This window comes from Babylonia areolata, chromosome 28 (assembly GCF_041734735.1).
Source record: "Babylonia areolata isolate BAREFJ2019XMU chromosome 28, ASM4173473v1, whole genome shotgun sequence".
In the NCBI taxonomy this organism is placed as follows: Eukaryota; Metazoa; Mollusca; class Gastropoda; order Neogastropoda; family Buccinidae; genus Babylonia; species Babylonia areolata.
The window spans coordinates 11,225,874-11,250,520 of record NC_134903.1 but is presented as its reverse complement, the minus strand read 5'-3'; the positions used below and the strand labels follow the sequence as shown (position 1 = coordinate 11,250,520).

The 24,647-nt window shown below is 41.8% G+C and overlaps 1 protein-coding gene across 1 annotated transcript in view; it reads left to right on the top strand.

Moving 5' to 3' along the window:
- Nucleotides 1–23,920, top strand: part of LOC143301965 (uncharacterized) — a 42,950-nt gene extending 19,030 nt beyond the window's left edge. The window contains exons 9-18 of the mRNA XM_076616442.1: nt 3,570–3,786; nt 5,028–5,992; nt 8,186–8,368; nt 9,978–10,270; nt 12,435–12,514; nt 16,096–16,166; nt 17,251–17,352; nt 19,197–19,298; nt 20,553–20,646; nt 21,228–23,920. Coding sequence (XP_076472557.1) covers nt 3,570–3,786; nt 5,028–5,992; nt 8,186–8,368; nt 9,978–10,270; nt 12,435–12,514; nt 16,096–16,166; nt 17,251–17,352; nt 19,197–19,298; nt 20,553–20,646; nt 21,228–21,994 — 2,874 coding nt within the window. The 3' untranslated portion in view covers nt 21,995–23,920. The remainder of the gene's footprint in view (nt 1–3,569; nt 3,787–5,027; nt 5,993–8,185; nt 8,369–9,977; nt 10,271–12,434; nt 12,515–16,095; nt 16,167–17,250; nt 17,353–19,196; nt 19,299–20,552; nt 20,647–21,227) is intronic.
- The last annotated feature ends 727 nt before the right edge of the window (nt 23,921–24,647 follow it).

Genomic DNA, 24,647 nt, shown 5'->3' with positions numbered 1-24,647 from the left:
TATTGTATTGGCTGATGAGCGTCTTAACCATTCTACCACATATTGTATTGGCTGATGAGCGTCTTAACCATTCTACCACATATTGTATTGGCTGATGAGCGTCTTAACCATTCTACCACATATTGTATTGGCTGATGAGCGTCTTAACCATTCTACCACATATTGTATTGGCTGATGAGCGTCTTAACCATTCTACCACATATTGTATTGGCTGATGAGCGTCTTAACCATTCTACCACATATTGTGTTGGCTGATGAGCGTCTTAACCATTCTACCACATATTGTGTTGGCTGATGAGCGTCTTAACCATTCTACCACATATTGTATTGGCTGATGAGCGTCTTAACCATTCTACCACATATTGTATTGGCTGATGAGCGTCTTAACCATTCTACCACATATTGTATTGGCTGATGAGCGTCTTAACCATTCTACCACATATTGTATTGGCTGATGAGCGTCTTAACCATTCTACCACATATTGTATTGGCTGATGAGCGTCTTAACCATTCTACCACATATTGTATTGGCTGATGAGCGTCTTAACCATTCTACCACATATTGTATTGGCTGATGAGCGTCTTAACCATTCTACCACATATTGTATTGGCTGATGAGCATCTTAACCATTCTACCACCTATCTCCTGTGGTGAGGAGTAAGCGGTGTAGGAAAACAAAACAAGTAGAGTTTCTGGTCCTGCTGTGTCATCCTTGCCTGGCTGTGTTTTTCAGCAGTGTGTGTGTGAACCATCTTACTGTTAGACTGCAGCTCCAGGCTTGTGCTTGCAAGTCCACATACTTCCTCAGTGTCTGTGTGTGAATACTTCATTTGTGGAAAATACGTTTTCTGGAAGGCGTCACGGGTGGGTCACTCAGGGAGGATGATTTCCAGTGTTCCACTGCGCGAGTGTATTCTGGCATGTGTTGCTTGTGTGTGTGTGGAGGGGGGTGGTGGAGGGGGTTTGGAGGAGGGGGGAATGAAATTTAAAATGCTTTGAGCAGTATTTCTTGATAAATGCGCTATTTAAATGTCCATTATTATTATTATTAAAATGTGACAGGCAAATCAAGCATCTGTTCATTAGTATGCGTACATCCAACAGTATTAACTTCATTATCGTTAGTGTACCATAGTGTTTTTTCATTGTCATCTCCTTATTGTTAGTTCCTCATCTGCAGGTAGTGTGTGTGTGTGTGTTCGCTGTATGCCAGCTTCTTGCTCATCATGTACTTGTCTTCAGAATTCTTCTTTGACATCTCTTTCATCCTCAGTTGATTTTCTGAACCCCTTGGTCGACAAATGTGCAGACTTTGCTAGTGCTTGAACCATGTTTGTGTGTATACTCTTGCAGAAAATCAGATACACAGGTTAAATATCCTGCAATCCATATCAACAATCGGTGAGTTATGGAAACAAGAGCATACCTGGCATCCAACCCCACCACCCCCTCCCCCACGCTCCCCCTGAAAACAGAGTATGACTGCCTACATGGCAGGGGTAAAAACAATTATACAAGGTGTGTTCAAAAAGTATGCGACCTTCGTTCATAAAAACTACTCGCATCCAGATACAACAAACTGACACTAATCTCCTTCAAAGTAGTCCCCTTGGGCTGCCACACACGTCTCCCAACGGTTCTGTCACTGTCGGAAGCAGTGCTGGAATGCCTCTTTTGGGATGGCGTGCAGCTGGTCCGTTGTGTTCTGCATGATGTCTTCTCTGGACTGAAATCTGGTCCCTTTCAGGGGCATTTTCAGCTGTGGGAACAGCCAGAAGTCACACGGAGCCATGTTGGGAGAGTAGGGAGCCTGACGAAGCACAGGTGTGCATCACCAGGGTCCTCACTTGGTCAATGACGATCTCATTTCGGGATGTTGAAGGCCTACCGGAACGTGCTTCACTCTCCACTGATGTGCGGCCATCTTTGAAGCGGTTGTACTACTCCTTTCTCTGTGTGGTGCCCATTGCTTCATCCCCGAAGGCCTGTTGAATCTTGCGGATCGTTTCCACTTGGGAATTGCCAAGCTTGACACAAAATTTGATGCAGTAGCGTTGTTCAAGTTTTTCAGTCATTTTGTCAAAAACGAAAATCCAACGGCGCTCACTTACTTTTCCTCACTCATCGGCAGTCTGCTGTCAACTGACAGCTTCTGCAGGCAGGAAGAAAATTCACGTATGCGCATAAGGGTCGCCTACATACGTGCACCAAACCTTTCAGTGCAGCAGTCAGTTCTGTGTGTTCCAAGATACCTTGTTCTAAGTTACTTGTTAGTGTGGGCCACTCGGTGACTCCAGGCAGGTTCAGCAGGGATTGGATGTGTTAGGCAGTTTGTCACAAGGAAAAGCCAGCATTGCATCATTATTGGTTTCCTTTTTCTTCCTCATTTGCTTCTTCTTCTTCATTTTCTTCTACTTCATCTTTGTCATTTTCTTCTTTTTCAGTAGCCTGCAATGCATCATTATTGATATTCTTATTCTTCTTTTTCTTCTTCTTTTTCTTTTTCTTCTTCTTTTTCTTATTCTTCTTCTTCATCTTGTTACACTTCATCTTTGTCGTTTTCTTCTTTTTCAATAGCCAGCAATGCATCATTATTGATATTGGTGTTCTTCTTCGTCTTCTTCTTCTTCTTCTTACTATCATTATTACTTTATTACTTCTTACAATACAGTTATTTCCAGGTTATTCAAACAGAAATTTTGTTTTCACGGATGATCATAGGATCTTTTTGTTCTCCTGCTTTCGTAGGCTGCAACTTGCATATGGACAAGTGGGCTTTTGCTTACTTACTTACCTCCCATTATGCTCTGTGACATGCAGGGCAGCAAGGAAGAACGGCCACTCTTGTCTTGTCTTGGGCCAGTCTCTGAATGGTACCCCAGGTGTGCTTCAGGGTCTTGAGTGCCCCTTCGACTGTTCTGGGTCAGGTGTTCTTTAGCCTTCTTCTCTTGCGTCCACCTTGTGATGCCCCCACTGAAGGGCTGTCCGAGTGATTTTACCTTGCTCTTTTTGCATGACGTGTAGACCTGCTAGTGCCTGAACCCCCTTCGTGTGTATACACACGCAGAAGATCAAATACGCACGTTAAAGATCCTGCAATCCATGTCAGCACTCGGTGGGTTATGGAAACAAGAACATACCCAGCATGCACACCCCACGGAAAATGGAGTATGGCTGCCAACATGGTGGGGTAAATAAACCAAACGGTTATGCATGTAAAATGTTGCGTGTCTGTCTGAGTGTGTATGTGTGCGTGCATGAAATCTGATTGAATGACACAGGAAACGAATGATGAGCGCCCAGTGGCAGCTGTCAGTCGGCTGTACCCAGGTAGGCAGCCTGTTGTACAAATGTGTACAAATGTCCCCGTGTTTGTAAAGCGCTTAGAGCTTGGTCTCCAACTGAGGATAGGTGCTGTATAATGATCCATATCAGTCAATCAATCAGTCAGTCAGTCCACTTCCACCTTTTTCTGTGCCTTGAAGGAGGTGGTGCAGCAACTGAGAACAAAGACACAAAGAGAAACCAACATTTCATTCCGAATAATTTTTCTGGTCATGCCGTGCAGGTCGTGCAGCGACTGAAGAAGAGAAGGAAGGCGATGATGCCGGAGAAAGGAAGCATCGTGATCAAGCAAGGGAAGCAACTGTTGAATAAGATGAGGGTCGAGACCCCCAGCCACGGCGGCACACCCTTCAAAGCGCCTTCGACGGACACCGCTGCGACCCAGGGACCAGACAGCGGGACACATGTATCGGTGGGGGATCAGGCGACCGCAGCATATGGTGGGTACAGCCAGCGCCTGTCCGCAGTCTGAGACCAAGCTCTATGCGCTTTACAGAGTCATTTGCATAACAGGCTCCCTTGATGGGTAGGGCTGACTTGAGAGCTGCCTTTCAGGCGCTCTTCATTCTTTTCCTGTGTCGGTCGGTCAGGCTTTCAGTCGTACATACATATTTATGCACGCATTCACACACACACACACACACACACGTGTATTAGAGTCGATTTTACTGTTAAATTTTGCCAGGGACATCTCTCTTGTTGCTGTAGGTTCTTTTACATGCTTTACGTGCATGCTTAACACCTGACCTTGGTTTATGGCCTCGTCAGAATGACTAGTTGTAGCCTAAGAAAAAATGTATTTTGATTATCTTTTTTTTCCCATATATTTTGTAAAGAATAAATGGATATATTATAACATTCAAAATTGATAAAGCATACTTCATTTTGATTCACAATAGACATACTTACAACATAATTTTATTACAACATAAGAAACCAAAACGGTTGACAAAAGGGGATGGATGAAATAATCGTGAGGGTGTGACCAAGAAATAAGAGTTCCTGGCATGGCTTCATAAAATAAACTGAAGATGTTTGGACTGGGCAAAAGATAACAACACTTCTTTGTGGTTCAATGAACTGAAGACATTGTAGAAATATTGTTACCTTGTATATGTTATCTGATATTACATGAGATACCTTTGTACATCTTATCTTGTTATGTTTCGTATGTGACTAATTTTCCTTCATGACTTCTTTCAGTTTTATGCCCCAACAAGAGATTTGAAAGGATGCCATTATGCCAAAAATGTACGTCTTGTTATTATGATGACATGATAATAAAGTAACAAGAGGCAAAGTCTTCATGGGTCATGTGTGATTCCTGCTGCATAACAACAAAGCAACATTGGGGGGGAGGGGGGGGGGGTACTTGGATTCGGAAAGGGGGAGGTGGGGGATGGTTACCAGTACATACATATGATGATCCAGATCCTATTTTTGTTTGCCATCAGAAACAAGTGTTTGTCAAATCAAATGTTGTGTGCAGTAAACGGATAAGTTTTGTACTAGAAAACAAAATGTTCCCAAATCATGGGCATCGGGGGGGGGGGGGGGGGGGGGGGGGCAAGAAAGAAAGAAAAAATGAAAAGGTTTTCATTGTGGTCACAGAAGACAGACAACCTTGTCGCCCCATTGTGTTTAAACAACTTTTTTTTTTCTTCTTTTTTTAACACCACAGATGCCCCAGACCGACCCAGACAAGCGAAGCGGAAGCGAGAAGAAGACTCTGGTGAACCCGCTGACCAAAACAGCACCCCTGAAAAGTCGGTGAAACGAGAGCGCCAAGCCAGTGGTGAAGGGAGAGAGGAGAGGAGGAGGAGGAGGACAACCTCTCAAGGTGTGGAGACGAAAGAAAGGGAGAGAACTCGGAGTGAGGAGCAAGGCAAAGCGATGGAGGAACCTGAAGACAAAGCGGAGGGAAAAGACGCTCCAGCTACAGAAAGAGAGGAAAAGAGAACGGAAGACCCCGTCAGCACAGAAAGAGTGGACAGGGAGGCCGCAGAAAAAACACCGACTACAAGAGAAAGACGGAGTCTGCGAAGGGCGGACGAGAAGAGAAGACAGTCCGTGGAGATCGTGGAAAGACAGAGGAGGAGCTCCATGACGAGCAGTGATGGCAGAGAAACAACGAGCTCTGCCGCAGCAAAAGATACGCCACAGCCGCCGCCGCCTCCTCCTCCGCAGCCAGTCAAAACGCGTGACATGGGAACACGCAGCTCCAGAACTTTGGATGATAAAAACAGCGAGGACATCTCCAGGCAAGAGGAAGACAGACCGAAAAGAGGTTCGGCGAAAACGAGTGAAGAAAACGACACGGTCAAAACACCTTCAAAAAACACTGAACAAGGAGGACAGACGTTCAAAACTCCATCGTCCAAAACAGATGAAGAAAAGGATTCTGCACTGACAAGTAGAGAGAGGCGCCTTTCTACCAGGAAGAAGAGAGCCGAAGCCTCCCTGTCAAAGGCGGAAGAAGCAAGGACTGTCGCAGACTCTGTGCCGAAAGAAGATGGGGAGAAAACGTCAACCAAAACAGAGGAAGGGGAGGGGACGGCAGACGTGGCCATCAAAGAGGAGTGGAAGAACAAAGAGGGTTATGGCGCTGAGATCGACATGAAGGTGGAACTGGGTAACACTGACGAGGTGAGTCGTCATCTGGGCGCAACAGCCAGTTGATTGTTGCATGGCATTGGGTTGCATTGCATGGCATTGTATTATATTATACATATGTGTGTTATATCTATGTAAAAATGTATTCACAAATCTGCCCCTTCCAATCTCTGTGGCTGCCTTCACCTCTACACTCCATCTCGCTCTCTACAATCGGCTTCGGATCCACTCTTGTTTACGCATACCCAGATTCAAACACTGGACTGTTGGCCACCGTTCTTTCTCTGTCTCTTGACCTTGCTTTTGGAATGAACATCCTCTTTCGCTTCGTCAGGTCTCCACACTCAGCTCTTTCAAGTCTGGCCTTAAAACCCACCTCTTCTTTACAAGATAACCTCCCTTCCCCACCTCTTCCTCATCTTCAGTTTCTCCAGTTTTAGAATTATGCATGCGTGTGAATGACTGGTCAGAAAGCACTTTGATTCAGTGCTATATAAATATCATTATCATCATCATATTTTATGGTTTTATATTTTATTGCCTTGCATTGCATTGTATTGCATTGTATTGTATTACTTTTTGCCACAACAGATTTCACTGCGTGAAGTTTGGGCAGCTGTCCCCGAGGAGAGCATGTCGCTACAGCTCTGCTCCTTCTCCCACCACTGCCCCCCCCCCCCCCACCCACACCCCCTTTTTTTTTTCACAAGTATATTTGGTTTCCTGTCAAAGTGGATTTTCCTACACAACTTTGCCAGGAACAACCCTTTTGTTGCCCTGGGGTTTTGTGTGTGTTTTTTTGCGCGAAGTGCATTCTGCACATGGAACCGTCATTTATCATCCCATTCGAAGGACTATCACAGATACCACTGCTCATGATTTGTAGGAGGGGGGATGTAATAAAAAGATATAAAAAATCCTACTACAAATTCCCCATTTTGGTGCCATATACTGTGTCCGTGTCAAACTCATATGTGTCAGTTTGACATGGTAAGTATATTTAACGAAACAGGGAATGCGGGGTTTGAATTTATCGAGTGCCCGGGAGCAAATGCTCCGAAAAGTTGGCTCCGGCATGCAAATTTTCTGTCAGGAGTGCCCAGTTGGCACTCAGAAATTGATAGAGGTGAAAGAAAATTAATTAAAAGGCACACCAAGAAAGCAAGCTTGAATGCGGTTGATCGAAGTGTAAAGTGTTTTCTGCTGCAGCTCGCTTTGCGGAGCAGCATCTTTGCGCGTTCACGATCGGATGTTGACGTTCATGGCGCGATAGTGACGATTGATTTTTGCCATGTTCAGTGAAAAGAACAGGCCCATGGGGTTCATGAGGTGTATGGATATTTTGAATGTGGTTTTCCAAACATCAGCACAAATGCAAATTATAACTCATTTTAATATGCTGGCACCCAAAACCACAGTTGGGCACTCAAATGTTTTGTCCAGAGTGCCCGACTGGCACTCAAAAAATTGAGTTAAATTCGAACCCTGGAGTAGTTCAGCGCCCCCCACCCTCCCACCCCAACCCCATCCCCCTGCCTCTCCCCCATGTTGGGAAATGGGACTCAAACCCATGGACACTGGCTTCCGTGTTGGGCGCATTACCGCTGGTCCACTGCTCCACCTTTCACCTTGAAGTTTGGGGCTTTCAATCTGAGGATCCTGGGTGTGAATCCCTGTCCTGGGCTTTTAGTGGGTTGGGTGTCTAGTCGTTGTTGTTTGTTTGTTTCTTTGTTTTATAGCAGATGTGCTGTAGCATTTTATATGGTTTCTTCTTCTACGACGTTCGTGGGCTGCAACTCCCTCATTCTCTCGTATGTCCACGAGTGGGCTTTTTTTCCCGTTTTTTCCCCGCCATGTAGGCAGCAATACTCCGTTTTCAGGGTTGTGCATGCTGGGTATGTTCTTGTTTCCATAACCCACCAAGACATGGATTACGAGATCTTTAACATGCATATTTGGTCTTTTCCTTGCGTATACACACAAAGGGGGTTCAGGCACTAGCAGGTCTGCACATATGTTGACCTGGGAGATCGGAAAAATCTCTACCCTTTTCCCACCAGGCACCGTCACTGAGATTCAAACCTGGGACCCTCAGATTGAAAGTCCAACGCTTTAACCACTCGGCTGTTGCGTCTGTCGATGTATGGTTCAGTTGGCATGCTTTGATATCTTGAAACAGAAACTGACTTCCCTCCCCACGCCCCTCCCCTCCCCCCTCGTTCACAGGAGAAGTGGCTTCCCCATGTCGCAAAGGACTGCACGTGTTCAACACCTTCGTGCTCATCCTCTGAGTCCAAAACGGAGCCACTGGAGCTGACTGACCTGAAACAAATCCCTGAAACGGCGGGGTTTGGCCACAGAGACCCGCACGCGGGAAACAGTTGTTCCACTTCTAGTTTTACACGCAGGGTTTGTATAAGTTTTTAGTTATTCATCTATTTATGTTTTTTTTGTTTGTTTGTTTTTTTATCAGGTAATTTGTATAAAAGAAGAGAGAAAATGTGTGCTTTTTTTTAGTTCTTCAAGGTCTTTAAAGGCTGACCCAGATTTGTGAAAAGTTTTCAGTGATGGCTCTCTGTATCACTGAAACAAAACAAAAAAAACAATTATATACTCTTACTGTCAGTGGTAAAACACCATAGGGAAATCTTCTTGTTGAATTTGAATTCAAATTCTGAATTTAAGTAAAATGATAAAATATATTTGGAGAAAAAAATAAAATAATATATATATTTGTATTTGTATTTCTTTATATCACAACAGATTTCTCTGTGTGAAATTCGGGCTGCTCTCCCCAGGGAGAGTGCGTCGCTACACTACAGCACCACCCATTTTTTGTATATTTTCCTGCGTGCAGTTTTATTTGTTTTTCCTATCAAAGTGGATTTTTCTACAGAAATTTGCCAGGAACAACCCTTTTGTTGCCGTGGGTTCTTTTTATGTGCGCAAAGTGCATGCTGCACATGGGACCTTGGTTTATCGTCTTATCCGAATGACTAGCGTCCAGACCACCACTCAAGGTCTAGTGGAGGGGAAGAAAATATCGGCGGCTGAGCCATGATTCGAACCAGAGCGCTCAGATTCTCTCGCTTCCTAGGGGGATGCGTTACCTCTAGGCCATCACTCTATATAGATAGATAGATATAACAGGCACCCTCATGATCCTGAAAGGATGTCTGCTCTCATTCAAGTAGCACAGAACTATTTGTGCAAGGGGCATAAAGCGGCATTAAAAAATACCATGCCTACCAAGGTTCCTATAATGTATGATAGCAAGTCGTGTCCAACTATGACCATCAGAACAGCAGTGGAGGCAGCTGCTGTCGCGACTATCTGGGCTAGAGTTTGACTGCAGTGGAAAAGTGTCTTGCCCAGGTGATATTCCCGCTCTCTCAGCCAAGAGGGCTTTTTACAGTCGGCGGAAGGATGGTCCAACCCAAAGGCCAACCAGCCCCTGAGGCCACAGCACTAAGAGCCAGTGCGATCTCACCTCCTAGTTTGAGGGTCATAGTCCTTTACAAAAGACTTAAGCTGTAAATGCCATTGCAGTGGAGAAAACATTGATCATTACAGCTCTCGTTTTGCTGTAGGTGTGACTGGAAGTTGTAAAGTCTGTAAGCACTGTGGTGTTTAGCCTATTGGTGTTTGAAAGTGTTTTTTTTTAATTTGTGTGTGTGTGTGTGATTAACTACTTCTACTCTGTGGGTTAACTCATACCATGATTATTTCCCTTGTGGACCTGGTATAAGTCTTCTCGTGCCAATACTTCATTTCGTTTATTCTTGCTTGGTACAGTACGCATTCTAAACTGAACCGTTTACGGATTCCAGAAGCATGAAAACAAAGCTCTTTTTGGACCATTTAAATAAGAAATTCTCCATCAGTTTTCGCTGTTTTAGTGAACAATCCTACTTTTTACCGCAGCACTCTCAATGTTGTGCTGGTCCAGGGGAGTGGTAGCAGGGCATGTAGCTGTGGGGTAGAAAGAGTTAAAAACCTGTACGAACTCTCTGTGCAGATGGAGGAGCGTTCCAGAGAAAGGGGCAACAAGGAGGAAACGGCGGGAGAAATGGCGGACGACGGCGGCGGAACAAACAAGGAGAACGTGATGACGGGTGGCAGCGGGGGGAAGCTGGAGGAAATGGTGGCTGGAGCAAGGAGGAGAAGTTGTAAGGAAAACGTCGTCGGAGACAGGTCAAAGGGCAGGGAGAGCGTGGTGAGAGACGGAGGAGGAGGAGAGGTGGAGGCAGGGGGGAGGAGGGAGACGACGGAGGAGGACAGGAAGAGGAGAGAGGGGAGCGAAGCGACAGAGTAAGTCTGCAGTTTGTGCGTGTGTGAGTGAGTGTGTGTGTGTATGTATCATTTGTATGTGTGTGTGTGTGTTTGTGTGTATGTATCATTTGTATGTGTTTGTGTGTGTGTTCGTGTATATGTATCATTTGTGTATGTGAGTGTTTGTGTGTATATATATGTGTGTGTTTCTGTGTGTGCATGTGTGTGTGTATACATACATGAATAGAATAGAATAGAATAAATTTTAATGTCATGAAACCTTCATGTTTATGAAACACAAGAACATAGGTAAAGAAATAGATAAATGATTATTATTATCAACGTCATAGATTGGAACAGCATTCATTTACAAATTTTCCGGATCTTGTTTGTATGAATGCAGCATCTGTCAGCATCAACTGACTGGGAATATTTCTTGTGGCATTCGATGGGAATATTTCCTGTCGCATTCAATGAGAATATTTCATGTGGCATATTTCCTGTGGCATTGGATGGCATATTTCCTGTGGCATTGGATGGGAATATTTCCTGTGGCATTCGATGAGAATATTCCCTGTGGCATTCGGTGAGGTGGCATTTGATGGGAATATTTTTCTGTGGCATTCAATGGGAATATTTCCTGTGGCATTCAATGAGAATATTTCCTGTGGCATATTTCCTGTGGCATTCGATGGGAATATTTCCTGTGGCATATTTCCTGTGGCATTCGATGAGAATATTTCCTGTGGCATATTTCCTGTGGCATTCGATGGGAATATTTCCAGTGACATTCAATGAGAATATTTCCTGTGGCATATTTCCTGTGGCATTCAGTGAGGATATTTCCTGTGGCATTCGAATTTTGAATATTTTTTATGTGTGTGTGTTGTGTATGTGTGCTTGTCTTTGTGTTTGTCTTTGTGTGCTTGACCGAAGCCTGACTGATTGACACAGGAAATGAACGATGAGTGCATTGTGGCAGCTCTCAGTTGGCTCTACACAGGTAGGCAACCTGTTGTGCAAATGACTCCGTGTTTGTGAAATGCATAGAGGTTTTTTTTTGCCTCAGACAGAGGATAGGTGCTGTACAAGTATTTGTATCATTATCAGTCAACCAGTTCTGTTGTCAGAACATAAGTTTGTTGTTTATACAGCGAGTTGGTATGGTTGTATGTCTTTTGTTTTGGGGGGTGGGGTGGGGGGCGGGGTTGTTTGGTTTTTTTTGGGTTTTGTTTTGTTTTTGTCTCAGTTGTATCTTGATTTTATTTTCTCTCTCAGTTGATTGAAAAGGAAATTACTGAGGCATATAATATATATATATATAAAACAATGTTATAAGATATATTAAATGATGAATGTGTTACTGTTTACTATTTGGTAGGACACACACATGCACATACATACCTGTATGCACCACACACCTGCATATAGAGACCACACACACACTCACACACACATGTGCGCACGCTCACGCGCGCACACCTTTTGACCATCCATGCACAGTTGTCTGTCTCACAGTAGTCTGTCTCTTTTTATTTTGATGGAAAACTTCTTTTGCAGGCATTTATGTTCCAAGGTCTGTTGATTTTTTTTTTTTTTTTTTTTTTTTTTTCTGGTATGCTTTGATATTTTTTTCTGGTATGCTTTTTTTTTTTTTTTTTTTTGCTCTGGGGATTAGGAAGTGATATTGCATTCACTGTGATGGGCACTGTCTGTCCATTCTACGGGGCTATTTGGCTACATGTCTTTTTATTGATATAATTTCTTGTGGCTTTTTTTTTTTTTTTTTTTAACCTTATTTTATTATTACTTTTTTTTTTCTTTTTATGTAATTTTTGGGCTGAAAGAATAAGCAGAAGGGCTGACATCCTCTGCAGAGTTTAGTCTTATTTTCCTCAAGGGGTGTAATGTTGAAGACAGTGCATATAATATGAACTGTTTAGTTTTTGCAGGGTTGGTTGGTTGGTTGGTTGGTTTTGTGTATTTTGGGGGGGTTTGTTGTTGTTGTTGTTGGGTGGGTTTTGTGTGTGTGTGTGTGTGTTTTTCAGCTGTGACCAAGTATTGCTTTTAACGCAGTTGAACATTTTTGCTGACGTGAGCCATCCTGATGTGGCCCTGTGTGGTCAGCTGAACTAGAGCAATCAGCAGTTCAGCAGTCAAGGGGGTAACATTAACATTTTTTTTTTCCTTCTGTTTTTTTCAGCCCAGACCGTGATAGTGTGAAGGAGAGGAGGAAGAGAGAGAGGTCAGACCACAGGAGGGAAAGGATCCTCAAGATTCAGTGTGAGTCACTTGTCTTAATGTATGTATGTACACACACACACACACACACACACACATATTCTCCTTCCCATGACACCTCATTCAATACACACCACAATCTCTTTAGACCTTTTTCTTATAATATACTTTTCCTCTGATACATAACATGAATACTTTTTTACACTAATATTCACATGCATTCCCTTTCCTTTATCCACTTCTTTACTCCTTTCCGTCTAAAAACACTTACAGTGAATAGATGTTAAACTGAAGATAAAACACACACACACATATATATATATATGTGTGTGTGTGTGTGTGACTGCTCTCAAGGCCTGACTAAGAATGTTTGGTTATTGTGGTTGTCAGGCGTCTGCCTAGCACATGTGAAGTAGCGGTGAGTGGAATTGTCCAAACGCAGTGGTGCCTCTTTGAGAAAGTGAAACTGTAACCCTCAGGCTTCAGTGTGAGTCAGCTGTGTACATTTCATTTCTAGTGTACTATTGCTGTTGTATTGACTCTTATTTGCATGGGGCATAATATACATATCTTCTTCTGGGTTTTTTTTTTGGGGGGGGTTGACTCACTTGTGTAAACAAAGTGAGTCTATGTTTTAACCCGGTGTTCGGTTGTCTGTGTGTGTGTGTCTGTGTGTCCGTGGTCAACTTTAACATTGACATTTTCTCTGCAAATACTTTGTCAGTCAACACCAAATTAGGCATAAAAATAGGAAAAATTCAGTTCTTTCCAGTCATCTTGTTTAAAACAATATTGCACCTCTGGGATGGGCACAAAAAAATTTAAAAAATGAAGCCTAATCATATGCAAACTGCATTTACTGTTGTATTCATATTTTTTGTATTCTCTAAACTTGGCACTTTGATCTGATATTCTGACCCAACAACAAGAGCAGTCATTATTATCATTTTTTGTTCAAACAGGAACTTCTTTTGCTAAGCATGGAAGTTTTATTTATTTTGCAAACGTTTTGGTGCAGATAGTAAAAAAGGGAAATGACTCTGATTAATGCTAGGGGACTTAATTTGCTTTAAACTGATCTTTCTCATCTTAAACATTACATTTTGAAACAAGAGAGGCAAGGCCTTCAAGACTCACTTGTGATGCACTTTTTAAAAACATCCAAGCTTTTTATGTATTGAGTATAATTTCAAAATGTAATGTTTAAGATGAGAAAGATCAGTTTAAAGCAAACTAAGTCCCCAGCAGAGTAATTTCCCTTGTTTTACTGTCTGCACCAAAACGTTTGCAATAAACAAAACTTCCATGCTTAGCAAAAGAAGTTCCTGTTTCAACAAAAAATGATAATAATGACAGATCTTTTGTTGGGTCGAATATCAGATCAAAGTGCCAAGTTTAGAGAATATAAAAAATATAAATATAACAGTAAATGCATTATACTCAATACATAAAAAGCTTGGATTTTTTTTTTAAGTGTATCACAAGTGAGTCTTGAGGGCCTTGTCTCTCTTGTTTGTTATGTAGGTCACATGAAATCCTTTCCTTGATGCATTTTTTTCCTGCAGAGGAGTTGTCTGTGTGTCTTATTCTTTAACATTTACAGGTTGTTTTGTTTTTTTGTTTTTCCTCAAAGAATATATGTAATTGAAATTGTACATATTTGTAGCTACACATCTGTGAATGCATCCATGTTTGTGTTTTCATACCTTCAAGACTTGGTTTATTGTCAGAACACAGGGTGGTACCAAAAAAATGACCGTTTTGACAGTGACAGCCATATCAAAAGGAGCTTAAAAAAAAAAAAAAAAAAAAATTGAAGAAAGATTTCAGTTTCAGTAGCTCAAGGAGGCGTCACTGCGTTCGGACAAATCCATATACGCTACACCACATCTGCCAAGCAGATGCCTGACCAGCAGCGTAACCCAGCGTGCTTAGTCAGGCCTTGAGAGAAAAAAAAGGTGAATAAATAATAAATAAGCTTACATAAATAAATAAAAAATAAATAATGATTATAATATAAAAAAAAGAAAGAAAAAGAATTTCTTTTCACAGGTGTGGTGTGTGTATGGACAGCACTGCGGGCTTTGAGGGTTTGTTGGTCTGTCACTGGCCCCGAAGTCCATGTTAGCCCACAATTTGGGAGTATTATATTTCTGTTTGAGTTTGATACACGGTACCTTAACTTTGTTGTTTGCTATTGACTGCCATGTTGAGTTTGAGGTAGATGCATTGCAGTCATCCATCTTATGTGAAATACAATAAATAGGTGTCAGTTTCAGTGTCATCACTGTTGACGTCTTCGCTAACGCCACTGTCCTTATGATGATCGTCGTTGTCGTCGCCTTCCTCTTTCCCTTTTCTTTTTACTTCTCTCATTTTTTCTTTAACATTTGCATTGGAAAAAAGACAAGAAACCAACTCTGATGATAAAGAAAATATTTTTGAGAAAAGTAAGGTGGACTGTCTATGTTTTACCACACATTGTGAGAAATTTCTCGCAGTTGAGAGAAAACGTGGGAGGTGAATGACCACACTTTCTCGCAGTCCTCGATTTCTCTCCCTTTGAGAGAAGTTGTGGGGTTGTGAGAAATGGTGGGCTTACAGCCTGGTGTGGCAGTGGGAGCTCTGCACTGCTGAGTGCATCACCGACATTTTCCCTTTCTCAGTTTGTGCTGGTCGTGACAGGGCCTCAGATTCTACAGTTTAACTCACTCGGGATGACAAGTTTTCTCCCTTGCTTTTCCCCACAGACGGCCCATTTGTAAGGGTTTGGAAAAAAATTACAAAAAATACAAAATACAGAGTAAGAAAATGAAACTTTCAGAACTGGTTTATTACTTGTTGAGCTATTACATATAAAAAAAATCAAATTTCTCATCTTATTTTTACAGTTTTGCCATATGTAGAAAATACTGCCAATTTTTCACCCCGAATCACCATACCCATGCTCACTTTCTGCATTAAATTCGCTTTCTTCTTTGTCATCATCCACCTCTTCAATGTCCGACCCTTCAGTTTGTAGCATTTCAAGTACTTCGGCAACCCTAAAACGTTGCCGTCACTGCCTTGTTCGCTTCACAACATTCTGAGAAGAACCCGCTTTGCTAACAGGCTGGCACGCAAGCAGACGACCGGTCAGTGACTTTGTCAGCGTGTGTGCGAGACGGGCCACACATGCCAGGCTGAACAATCATACTGTTCGATTGTGGAATGACCCAGAATAGCACACTCTGTTTGGCTAATCACAAAATCACGTGTACAGCGCGTGATGGAATTTTACTTTCGGAGAATGCTATTCCATTCGTCCGAATCCGAATACGTTTTGTGTAGGAATGCGTGAGCATTCCTTCGTCCGGAGAGAGGTAACAAAGCTCCTCTCTGTCCATTCATTGATGCTGTCTGAGCACTTCTTTTGCTGTCTGCCTCATCTCCCCCCTTTTCCTCTGCTCTGTTCCCTGAAGGATGGTTTTGTAGAGCCTGTTGGACTTTGGCACATGGCTGTACCATCTCATTTTCCTTTTTTTTTTTTTTTTCTTTTTTTTTGTGGTCAGTAAGTCTTCATGCTGACCATTGGTTTTGTGACCTAAAAACTTATACATTTTTGTTGTTGTTGTTGCTTACAGTGGAACAGCCAGAACATCGACTGATTCAGATGGACGACGAGATCAAACGTAGTCTGCTGAAAAACAGTTTTGTAAGTTTTCCTGTTCTTCTTTTTGCTGGTGGCTTTTGTGTGTGTGTTTGTTTGTGTTTGTATTTGTGTGTTTGTGTGTGTGTGTGTGTTTTGGGTTTTTTTTCGGGTAGTGGAGGAATGGAGTATACAGAGTTTGAATGTACATTTCATTTTTGAGAGGAGTGAGTGTATGTGTGTATGTTTAGAAAGATTATGGCTTTGACATAAGCATAAGTCCAGCTTCACAGTACTGCCACATCCAAAGAGTATGCTGATGTAAGAGATAGGTTTTTGTCGTTTCTGAGTCACTTTTATCATATATGTTACATGTTTTGAACATGTGTAAGCATTTTAAAGAAATAAATGGGGTAATAGGTTCACATGATTGATGGAGCAAGCATTTTTACACGTTTTCAACATGAGTGTTGCTGACACATATGATTTATTAGTTGTTGTGGTAAAGGGAAAAGGTGGCAGAGTGGTTAAGACGCTTTTCTGCCAGTGCAGTGTCCGTTAGGGCTTGGGTTCAAATCCTACTCATGCCCTTTTCCTAAATTTGACTGGAAAAATTAAACCTAGTGTCTAGTCCTTCAGGTGAGACAATCCAAGGTCCCCACATGCAGCACGCACTTGGAGCAGTGAAAAAGAATCCACGGCAACCAAAGGGTTGTACTCTGACAATTAATTGATTAATTACTTGCATGTTTTTGTGTGTGCGCAAATGTGTGTTTGTGTATGTGTGTGTGTGTGTGTGTGTGTTTATAATACAATACATTGAAAACAAAGTCCCACAATGTATGGTTCCATCCAATTTATTTTCAGAGGATCGTGGGGGGAGGGGCAGAAAGATGATTTGTGTGTGTGTGTGTGTTTGTCCATTCATGTGTGTGTTTGTCTGTGTCTGTGTACGTGTGGTTTTATATATGTATGTGTTTTAATGTGTGTGTGTGTGTGTCTTTCTATACATATGTATGTGTGTGTGTGTGTGTTTATATACGTATAGGAGTGTGTGTGTGTGTGTGTGTTTACATATGTGTGTTTGTGTGTGTGTGTGTGTGTGTATATATATATATATGTACGTGTGTTGTGTGTGTGTGTTGTTCAGGACTTTGACAAGTGTCTGTCAGTGCTGGAAGACCTGGACAACTTTCCCATGGACATCAACATGCTAAGGGAGAACCCAGACATCCTCCACACAGTCTGCAAGGTAAAACACTGTGCAACAATGTGTGTGTGTGTGTGTGTATGTGCATGTTTGTGGGTGGGTGGGGGGGATGCATGTGTGTGTGTGTGTGTTTGTGTCTATCTATAGGCATTGTGTGCTTTCACATCATTTTTTTTTTAATTTTCTTTTAACCCCTAGGCTGCCTATATGACAAGATAACTCGTCAGCACAAGCATGTATGCTTCGCTGCCACAATTACGAGATAACTCGTCATTGAAATATTCTGACTTTTCCCTGGTTTGCATTCAGTTCATTGACAAAAATTCTGGTAGCTTTAGCTTGGGGAATCTTTCTAGATTCTATTCATAGCTAGAAACGCCATCTACATCATGAGGCAGTCCTTTATTTGAACGTTTTGGTTGGGTTACTGGCCGCAGTCTTTGCCTGACTCCTCTCCTCGCTTGTTTAACAAAATGTCGGACTGACACCGTGCTCAAGACATGCGATCATGGTGAACTAAATCAACCAAGATTGCTTTCTTTAGCTGATGCTCAGAAAGAATTGAAGCCTTAATTCGAATGAGAAGACAGTGATGAACATTTATAGGACGATTTGTTAGAAAATAAAGGGAGCAATCAAGTGAGCGGCCAAGATAGGACTATCAGTAAGTGATGCCAGCTGTACAGCTGTAGCAGACGACAGAAAGTGACCGAATTATTAGCAGGACACAGTGTGAGCGATTTTCTTGGCACTCAGCCAGTGCAGTCTGATGAGAACTGGATAAAGTGACTGTGTGAGAGGGGTGAAGAGGAGGGGGGTGGAGACTGACGGGGCGTGGCCTCACATCCATATTATTACTTGGAGAAGTCACAATGTATTGTGTATCTGTCTCTTTCTTTTTTCTTTTTTTTTAATTGTGGTTGTTCTAGTATGATTTTATGTGTGCAGATATCCATTTGTCCAGAAAATATGATATTTTAGTGCAAATTACCTGACTAATGTTTGTAATAAACAAGTTGAAAATGTGACAAAAAACAAAACACTGATTTCAAAACAACAACATGTCACTGAAAATATATAAAATTGGAAAACATCATGTGTTTTGTATTCTTTATTCATTTAACTTTCAGAAAATATATTCTTTTATGGGTCTTTCTCCCACAACAAAGAGCACAGAATTTTTTGAAAAGTTGTACCCGTTTTTTATGAAAAAAAAACCCTGGAAAATAGATTTCACTTAAATCTTATTTACCTGGCAGCAAAAGGGTTAATTATTATTATTATTACTAATATTATTTTTATTATTTATTGTTTGTCTCATTGTCAGTATTATTATTATTATCATTTTTAGTGGTGGTATTTATTAGTAGTATTTGTGATCATTATTAGTATTGTACATTGACACGTAGTGCACAAGTGACTTAGTGAGTGGCACTTTTTCATTCCATATGTGAATGCATACATACACACACACACACACACACACACACACACACGTGTTCAGAGTTTATGTGCACATACATGCTTGCAGCAGTTACGCTTGAAGCAAAGCGAGGATTCCAAATAAAGAATGGTGACTAACGTCATTATCTGTAAGCTCTTGTCTTGTCTCAGTGAGGTGATGACAGTCTTTAAGTGACAAGATTACTCTTTAGCAGCAGGGAAAGGGTTAAAACCTATTGACCATAATAATGATACTTCTACTACTACTACCACTACTAATGATAATGGTAATAGCGTGCATTTATGTAGCGCTTTCCCTGCGGCTTTAAGCGTATTTCACAATACATCCGCTATGAATTGGACACAAATTTTTTTTTTTAATGTTTTGATTCGAACTCACTGTGTGTGTCCGACACTTTTTTCTTTTCTTTTTCTTTTTACAGTGTTGCCGGTTCAAGGCCAGTCCAGAGGTCATGCAAAAAGCAGAGGTCATCTTCAATCGCTGGAGGGACCTCTTCCTGTCGTTCGATTGGCCAGCCGACAAGGTGGGACATGCTTGTCGTAACCAAGACCTAAAATCGTGTGTGTGTGTTTGTCCAATTCTGTGTGCTTGGTTGTACGTGTGTGTGTGTGTGTGTGTGTGTGTTCTTTGGTTCAAAGTCGTATTTGTCATTGTTGCAAAAATATAGCCCAGACAACCAGGGCTAAAAAAAAAAAATTTTAAAAAAACCTGTACTTATTGGTCCTATAGAACATGAGAGAAAAAACAACAAAAAGAAACAACCCATAAAAGAACACTTACTCACACCTGGAACATTCATACACATTTATTAACATTACAATGCATTGTCAACAAATTTCATGGTGTTTTTTTTTTGTTTTTTGTTGATGACATTGACCTGATACTAATGTGTTTAGAATTTCCATGGGTATTTTGAGGAAAAACATGAAGCCATTGCTAATATGTTGGCAACATAGCAGAATGGTTTAAGACGCTTATCTGCTAATACAGTAGTGTCCATGAGGGTCAGGGTGTGAATTCCGCTCTTGCCCTTTCTCCCAAGATTGACTGGAAAATCGAACGGAGCATTTAGTCATTCGGATGAGACGATAAACAAAGGTCTGGTTTGCAGCATGCACTCGGCACACTGAAAAAGAACCCATGACAATAAATGTGTTGTCCTCTGGCAAAATTCTGTAATAAAAAAAATTTTTAAAAATTTTTCAATTTTTAATCGCTACGATAGGTACTCAGATATATATTCATGCACTCAAGGCCTGACAAGTGTGTAGGGTTATGCTGCTGTCAGGCCTCTGCCAAGCAGATGTGGTGTAGCGTATTCTGTGGTTTTATGATGTTATTGTCCATATTTGCGTTTTGTGGTATTGTCTCTGTGAATATAGGTACGCGTGTTTTTATTGCTTTTTTTTGTTGTTGTTGTTAATCTTCTGTTGTATGTCTTCACTTGCATGATATTATACAATTGTACAGTACTGTATATGTATTGTTCCATGTAAGGTCTTCAGAGCCCATTATATTGGGAGTTTGTGCTATATAAGAACTATATTATTAATTATTGGTGGTAGTAGTAGTCGTGGTAGTAGTAGTAATATTATTATCATCATTACTATTATTAATTATTGGTGGTAGTAGTAGTGGTAGTAGTAGTAATATTATTATCATCATTACTATCATTATTGATATATATTTATCATCATAATAATCGTGACAACACAATACGACTCAACAGTACAAGCCGATAACTGACCGTGTCAGTGGTGTGCGATCATGTGTCTAGACAAAAGAGGACAAGAGAACCGAACCTGAGATCAGGAGCAAGAGACGTGTGGACAGTTTCACCAGCTCCACAAGTGAGACATCAGTCCGCACAGGTCATTCAGCCATTTCTGTGTTTTGGGTGGGGAAAAAAGTGTGTGGGTGTATAAAGTGGGGGAGAGAGGGGTGTGGGGGAGTGTACGAGTGGGGGCAGGAAGGGGCTGGGGGGAAGTTGGGGGGAGTTGCATGTGTGAGTGGTAGTGAGAGAGAGGGGGAAGGGAGAGGGGCAGAATGTGTGTGTGTGTGTGGTAATGTGTGTGTTTGTGTGTGTGTGTGTGTGACACAGTGTGTATGTGTGTGGTAGTGTTTGTGTACAGTATGTGTGAGAGAGAGAGAGAGAGAGTGGTGGAGTGTGTCTGTGTATGAGAGAAAGAGTGGCAGAATGTGTGTGGTTGCATGTGTGTGTGGCAGTGTGTATGTTTTGAGTGTGCGAGTGTGTCATAATTTCTTAATGATTTTTTTTTTTTTCATTTATCATGAATTCTAAATTGGAAACAAAAAAAACAAAAAAAGTCATCCCTACATCTGTGTGTGTGTGTGTGTGTATATATATATATATATATACACACACACACACACACACACACACACACACACACACACACCCCTCTCACTCCCCCCTCTGTGTGGTGTGCAGGAGGAGGTGGCGACAAGAGGGAGAAGAGAGGGGCAGGTAATAACTTCTCTGCTCCCGCCACCCCTACCCCCGCCGTCTCCTCACCCTCCTCCTCCCTCTCCTCCTACGACACGGCTGCAGCAGACTTCAGGGACCCCCATTCCACCACCACCACCACCACCACTACTGTTACCACCACTACCAACACCACTGCCGCTACCAGCTCCCAGTCAACAGTCCACCAGCCAGGAACATCCTCATCCTCGTCAGACGCAGACGTCTCTCGACTTCCGACGAAAGAGAAAAGGGACGTTCCGCTGTCCGTTCCTGCGTCGTGTGACACGGTGTCGACGCGGTTGTTGAGGTCATCAGTTCAAGACCCCTCGTCGAGAAACAGCACCCAGAAGAGCGCGGCAGCAGCGGCTGAAACCGGGGAGAAGAGTTTTCCGCCGGCAGCAGTGGCAGCAGCAGCAGCATCGTCATCATCAACTGCTTCGCAGGTTCCGAAAAATTTCTCCCCATCCCAAAAATCGTTGCTGGTTGTGTTGGAAAAATCCGTAGCAGTGGATGCTGGGAAAGAGAGGAGCACGGCATGCTGGGAGGAGAGTTCAGGGCGGCGGCTTGGTGAAGAGGCCGTCTGTGGCGATGGTTTGTCATCCTCGTCCTCGGTGCAGCAAGGGAGTGAAGAAAGGAGGGACGGAGTGAGGGATGAAAAATCTGTGGCTGTGAGGGATTCGGAGGCTGCTGCAAGGAGGAAAGGTGGTGACGATGAAGATGTCGAAAACTAAACTGCAGTTTTTGCTGCCTCAGCGGTCAGTCGGTATCCCCGCAGGTCACGCGGGGGAGACCAGGGTTCGATTCCCCACTGTGGAGAGGGAGAGGATTTTCTCACGTTAACTTTCACTTGATTGTATTTATGTGTTTAAGTTTTTTGTTCATTTTGTTTCATTTATCTTAGTTCCTGTTTTTTATATATATATTTCTGTTTTTACATTTTTTGTTCATTTTGTTTCAGTTATTTTATTTCATTTTTATTTGTTAATGTTTTACACAATCCTAGAGTAGGCTCTCAAAGTCTGATGAGCATGTTGGGTCTGCATCTGCTCCAGTTTTTTTTGGGTTTTGTTGTTGTTGTTGTTGTCATAGCAGATACGGTGTATTGTATATGGATCAGTCTGCACTCTTTGACACCTCCTTGAAACTGAAACCAGTTTGGATGTTTTTGTGTGGTTTTTTTTTTGTTTGTTTGTTTTTTTTTAGTACATGTTTTTATTCAAGTTTAACATTATTTCAGACATACAGGCATACAATAATGATAATGTTATTCGTTATTATGTATTATTCAAACTAAATCAGTAAATAAAAAGAATTTAAACAACAACAAAAAACAGCAAGATTGTTCCAGTTTGTTGATGTTGTTAAGCCCTTCACCATTTTCTTGTTTGAAAGTGAAGAAGGGGAAAAAAAAACACAACCCCAGAAAAACCCAAAACAAACCATACAGGACATTCAGATCCATTTCTGGCCTGCTTTTCACTCTGATTGTGGAAATGTTCCTCTAGTGTAAGTAGATGCAGGAGTCAACAATACTAGTCACTACCACACTGCCTAAAGTTGTTGGTCCTGTCCTGAGACTTGTAATAACGATAGTGTATTTGTATTTCTTTTTATCACACCAGACTTCTCTGTGTGAAATTCGGGTTGCTGTCCCCAGGCAGAGCGCGTTGCTACACTACAGCGCCACCCATTTTTAAAAATTTTTTCCTTCATGCAGTTTTTTGGGGTTTTTTGTTTTTCCTATCTAAGGGGATTTTTTTTACAGAATTTTGCGAGGAACAACCCTTTTGTTGCCGTGGGTTCTTTTACGTGCGCTAAAGTGTATGCTGCACATGGGACCTCAGTTTATCGTCTCATCTGAATGACTAGCATCCAGACCACCACTCAAGGTCTGGTGGAAGGGGAGAAAATATCAGGGGCTGAGCCACGATTCAAACCAGTGCGCTGAGATTCACTCGCTTCCTAGGCGGACACGTTACCTCTAGGCCATCACTCCACATCACTCAGTGTTGCTGAAGGCCTGAACAGTGCATTAGGTCAGGTATCTGCTCTAATTTTGGGGGGTTGTGGTTTTTTTGGTTTTTTTAAGCAGATGTGAAGTGTATATGGATCTTTCTGCATGCATGCTTAGACGATTCCTTTGAAATCAAAAACTGAATAGTAAGTATTCATTTTTTTACTGTTTCTTTGGTCTACTGTTGGAAGTGTTTCATTTAAAAAAAAAATTTTGGTTTTCTTTGTTTGTTTTGATTGACTCGCATACATGATCAAAGTGAGTCTGTGTAATCACCTGATCTTGGTTGTGTGTGTTTGCATGTGTGTGTGTTTGTGTGTGAGTGCGTATGTATGTGCATGCGTCCGTCTGTGGCAAACTTTAATGTTGGCATTTTCTCGGCAACTGCAAGTGGCATACGAATCAAACTTGGCAGGATGTCAGGTATGAATAAGACCTTTGCTATGCATAAGATGGTAAGTAGGGTAAGAGGTTGAAAAGTCAAGGTTATGATACGTCAAAATAGAGGAAACCTGATAAAAGTACATGTCTTACAATCATGTCTCACCAGACCTGGTAGGATGAGTGACCAAGGTGACAGCATGACCTCCATTGAAATTCAAGGTCAAGGACGTGAAATGAGAAAAGTTTGTGGGGGTGGGGGGAAGATCAGTATGAGTATATGCATATTTGTTGGGGGTTTTTATGTATGTGTGTGTGTGAGGAGAGAGGGAGTGGGTGGGGGGGAAGGGCGCTGTGTCAGAGTCAGTCTCTCTTCATGAAACTTGGTACAGTGATTGGTCATGATCAGATAAAAAAAAAAACTTTTCAAGGTTTGTGGTCAGGAGTTGGAAGTTGAAGGTCACAACATGACACAATCAGATGAAAAATTTAAATGAAGTAAAAAAAATTATTAAAAAAACCCTTGTAGAAATATAATGGAGCATGTGGTTTATTTTCATCCAATTTTCGTCAGACTCGGCACTGTGATTGGGTGTGGCCAAAAAATCAAAAGATAAAACGCTTTCTTTTAAATGAAGGTGAAGGTTGAAGGTTAGAGTCACAACAATGTTTAAATTTAAAATGCTTTTGGCCCTGTCTTTTTAATTTCTGTTCCATAATTGTTGTTTGGATTTTTTTATACATTGTTGTTTTTTTCTTTTTTAAATTTGTTTTTGTTATTTGGATTGTTTTGGGGGGGTGTGGGGGGTTGTTTTTTGTAGGGGTGGTGGTGGTGGTCAATTTGAGTATGAAGAAGTGCTAAAGAGATTATGCTTATTGAGTTGTGCAGTGAAAAGAAAAGAGTTGGTTTGTGGGGTTTTTTGTGTGTGTGGTGTTGTTTTTTTTATATAAATTGTGTTGTTGTTTTTATGCATTATATGAATTGTTTT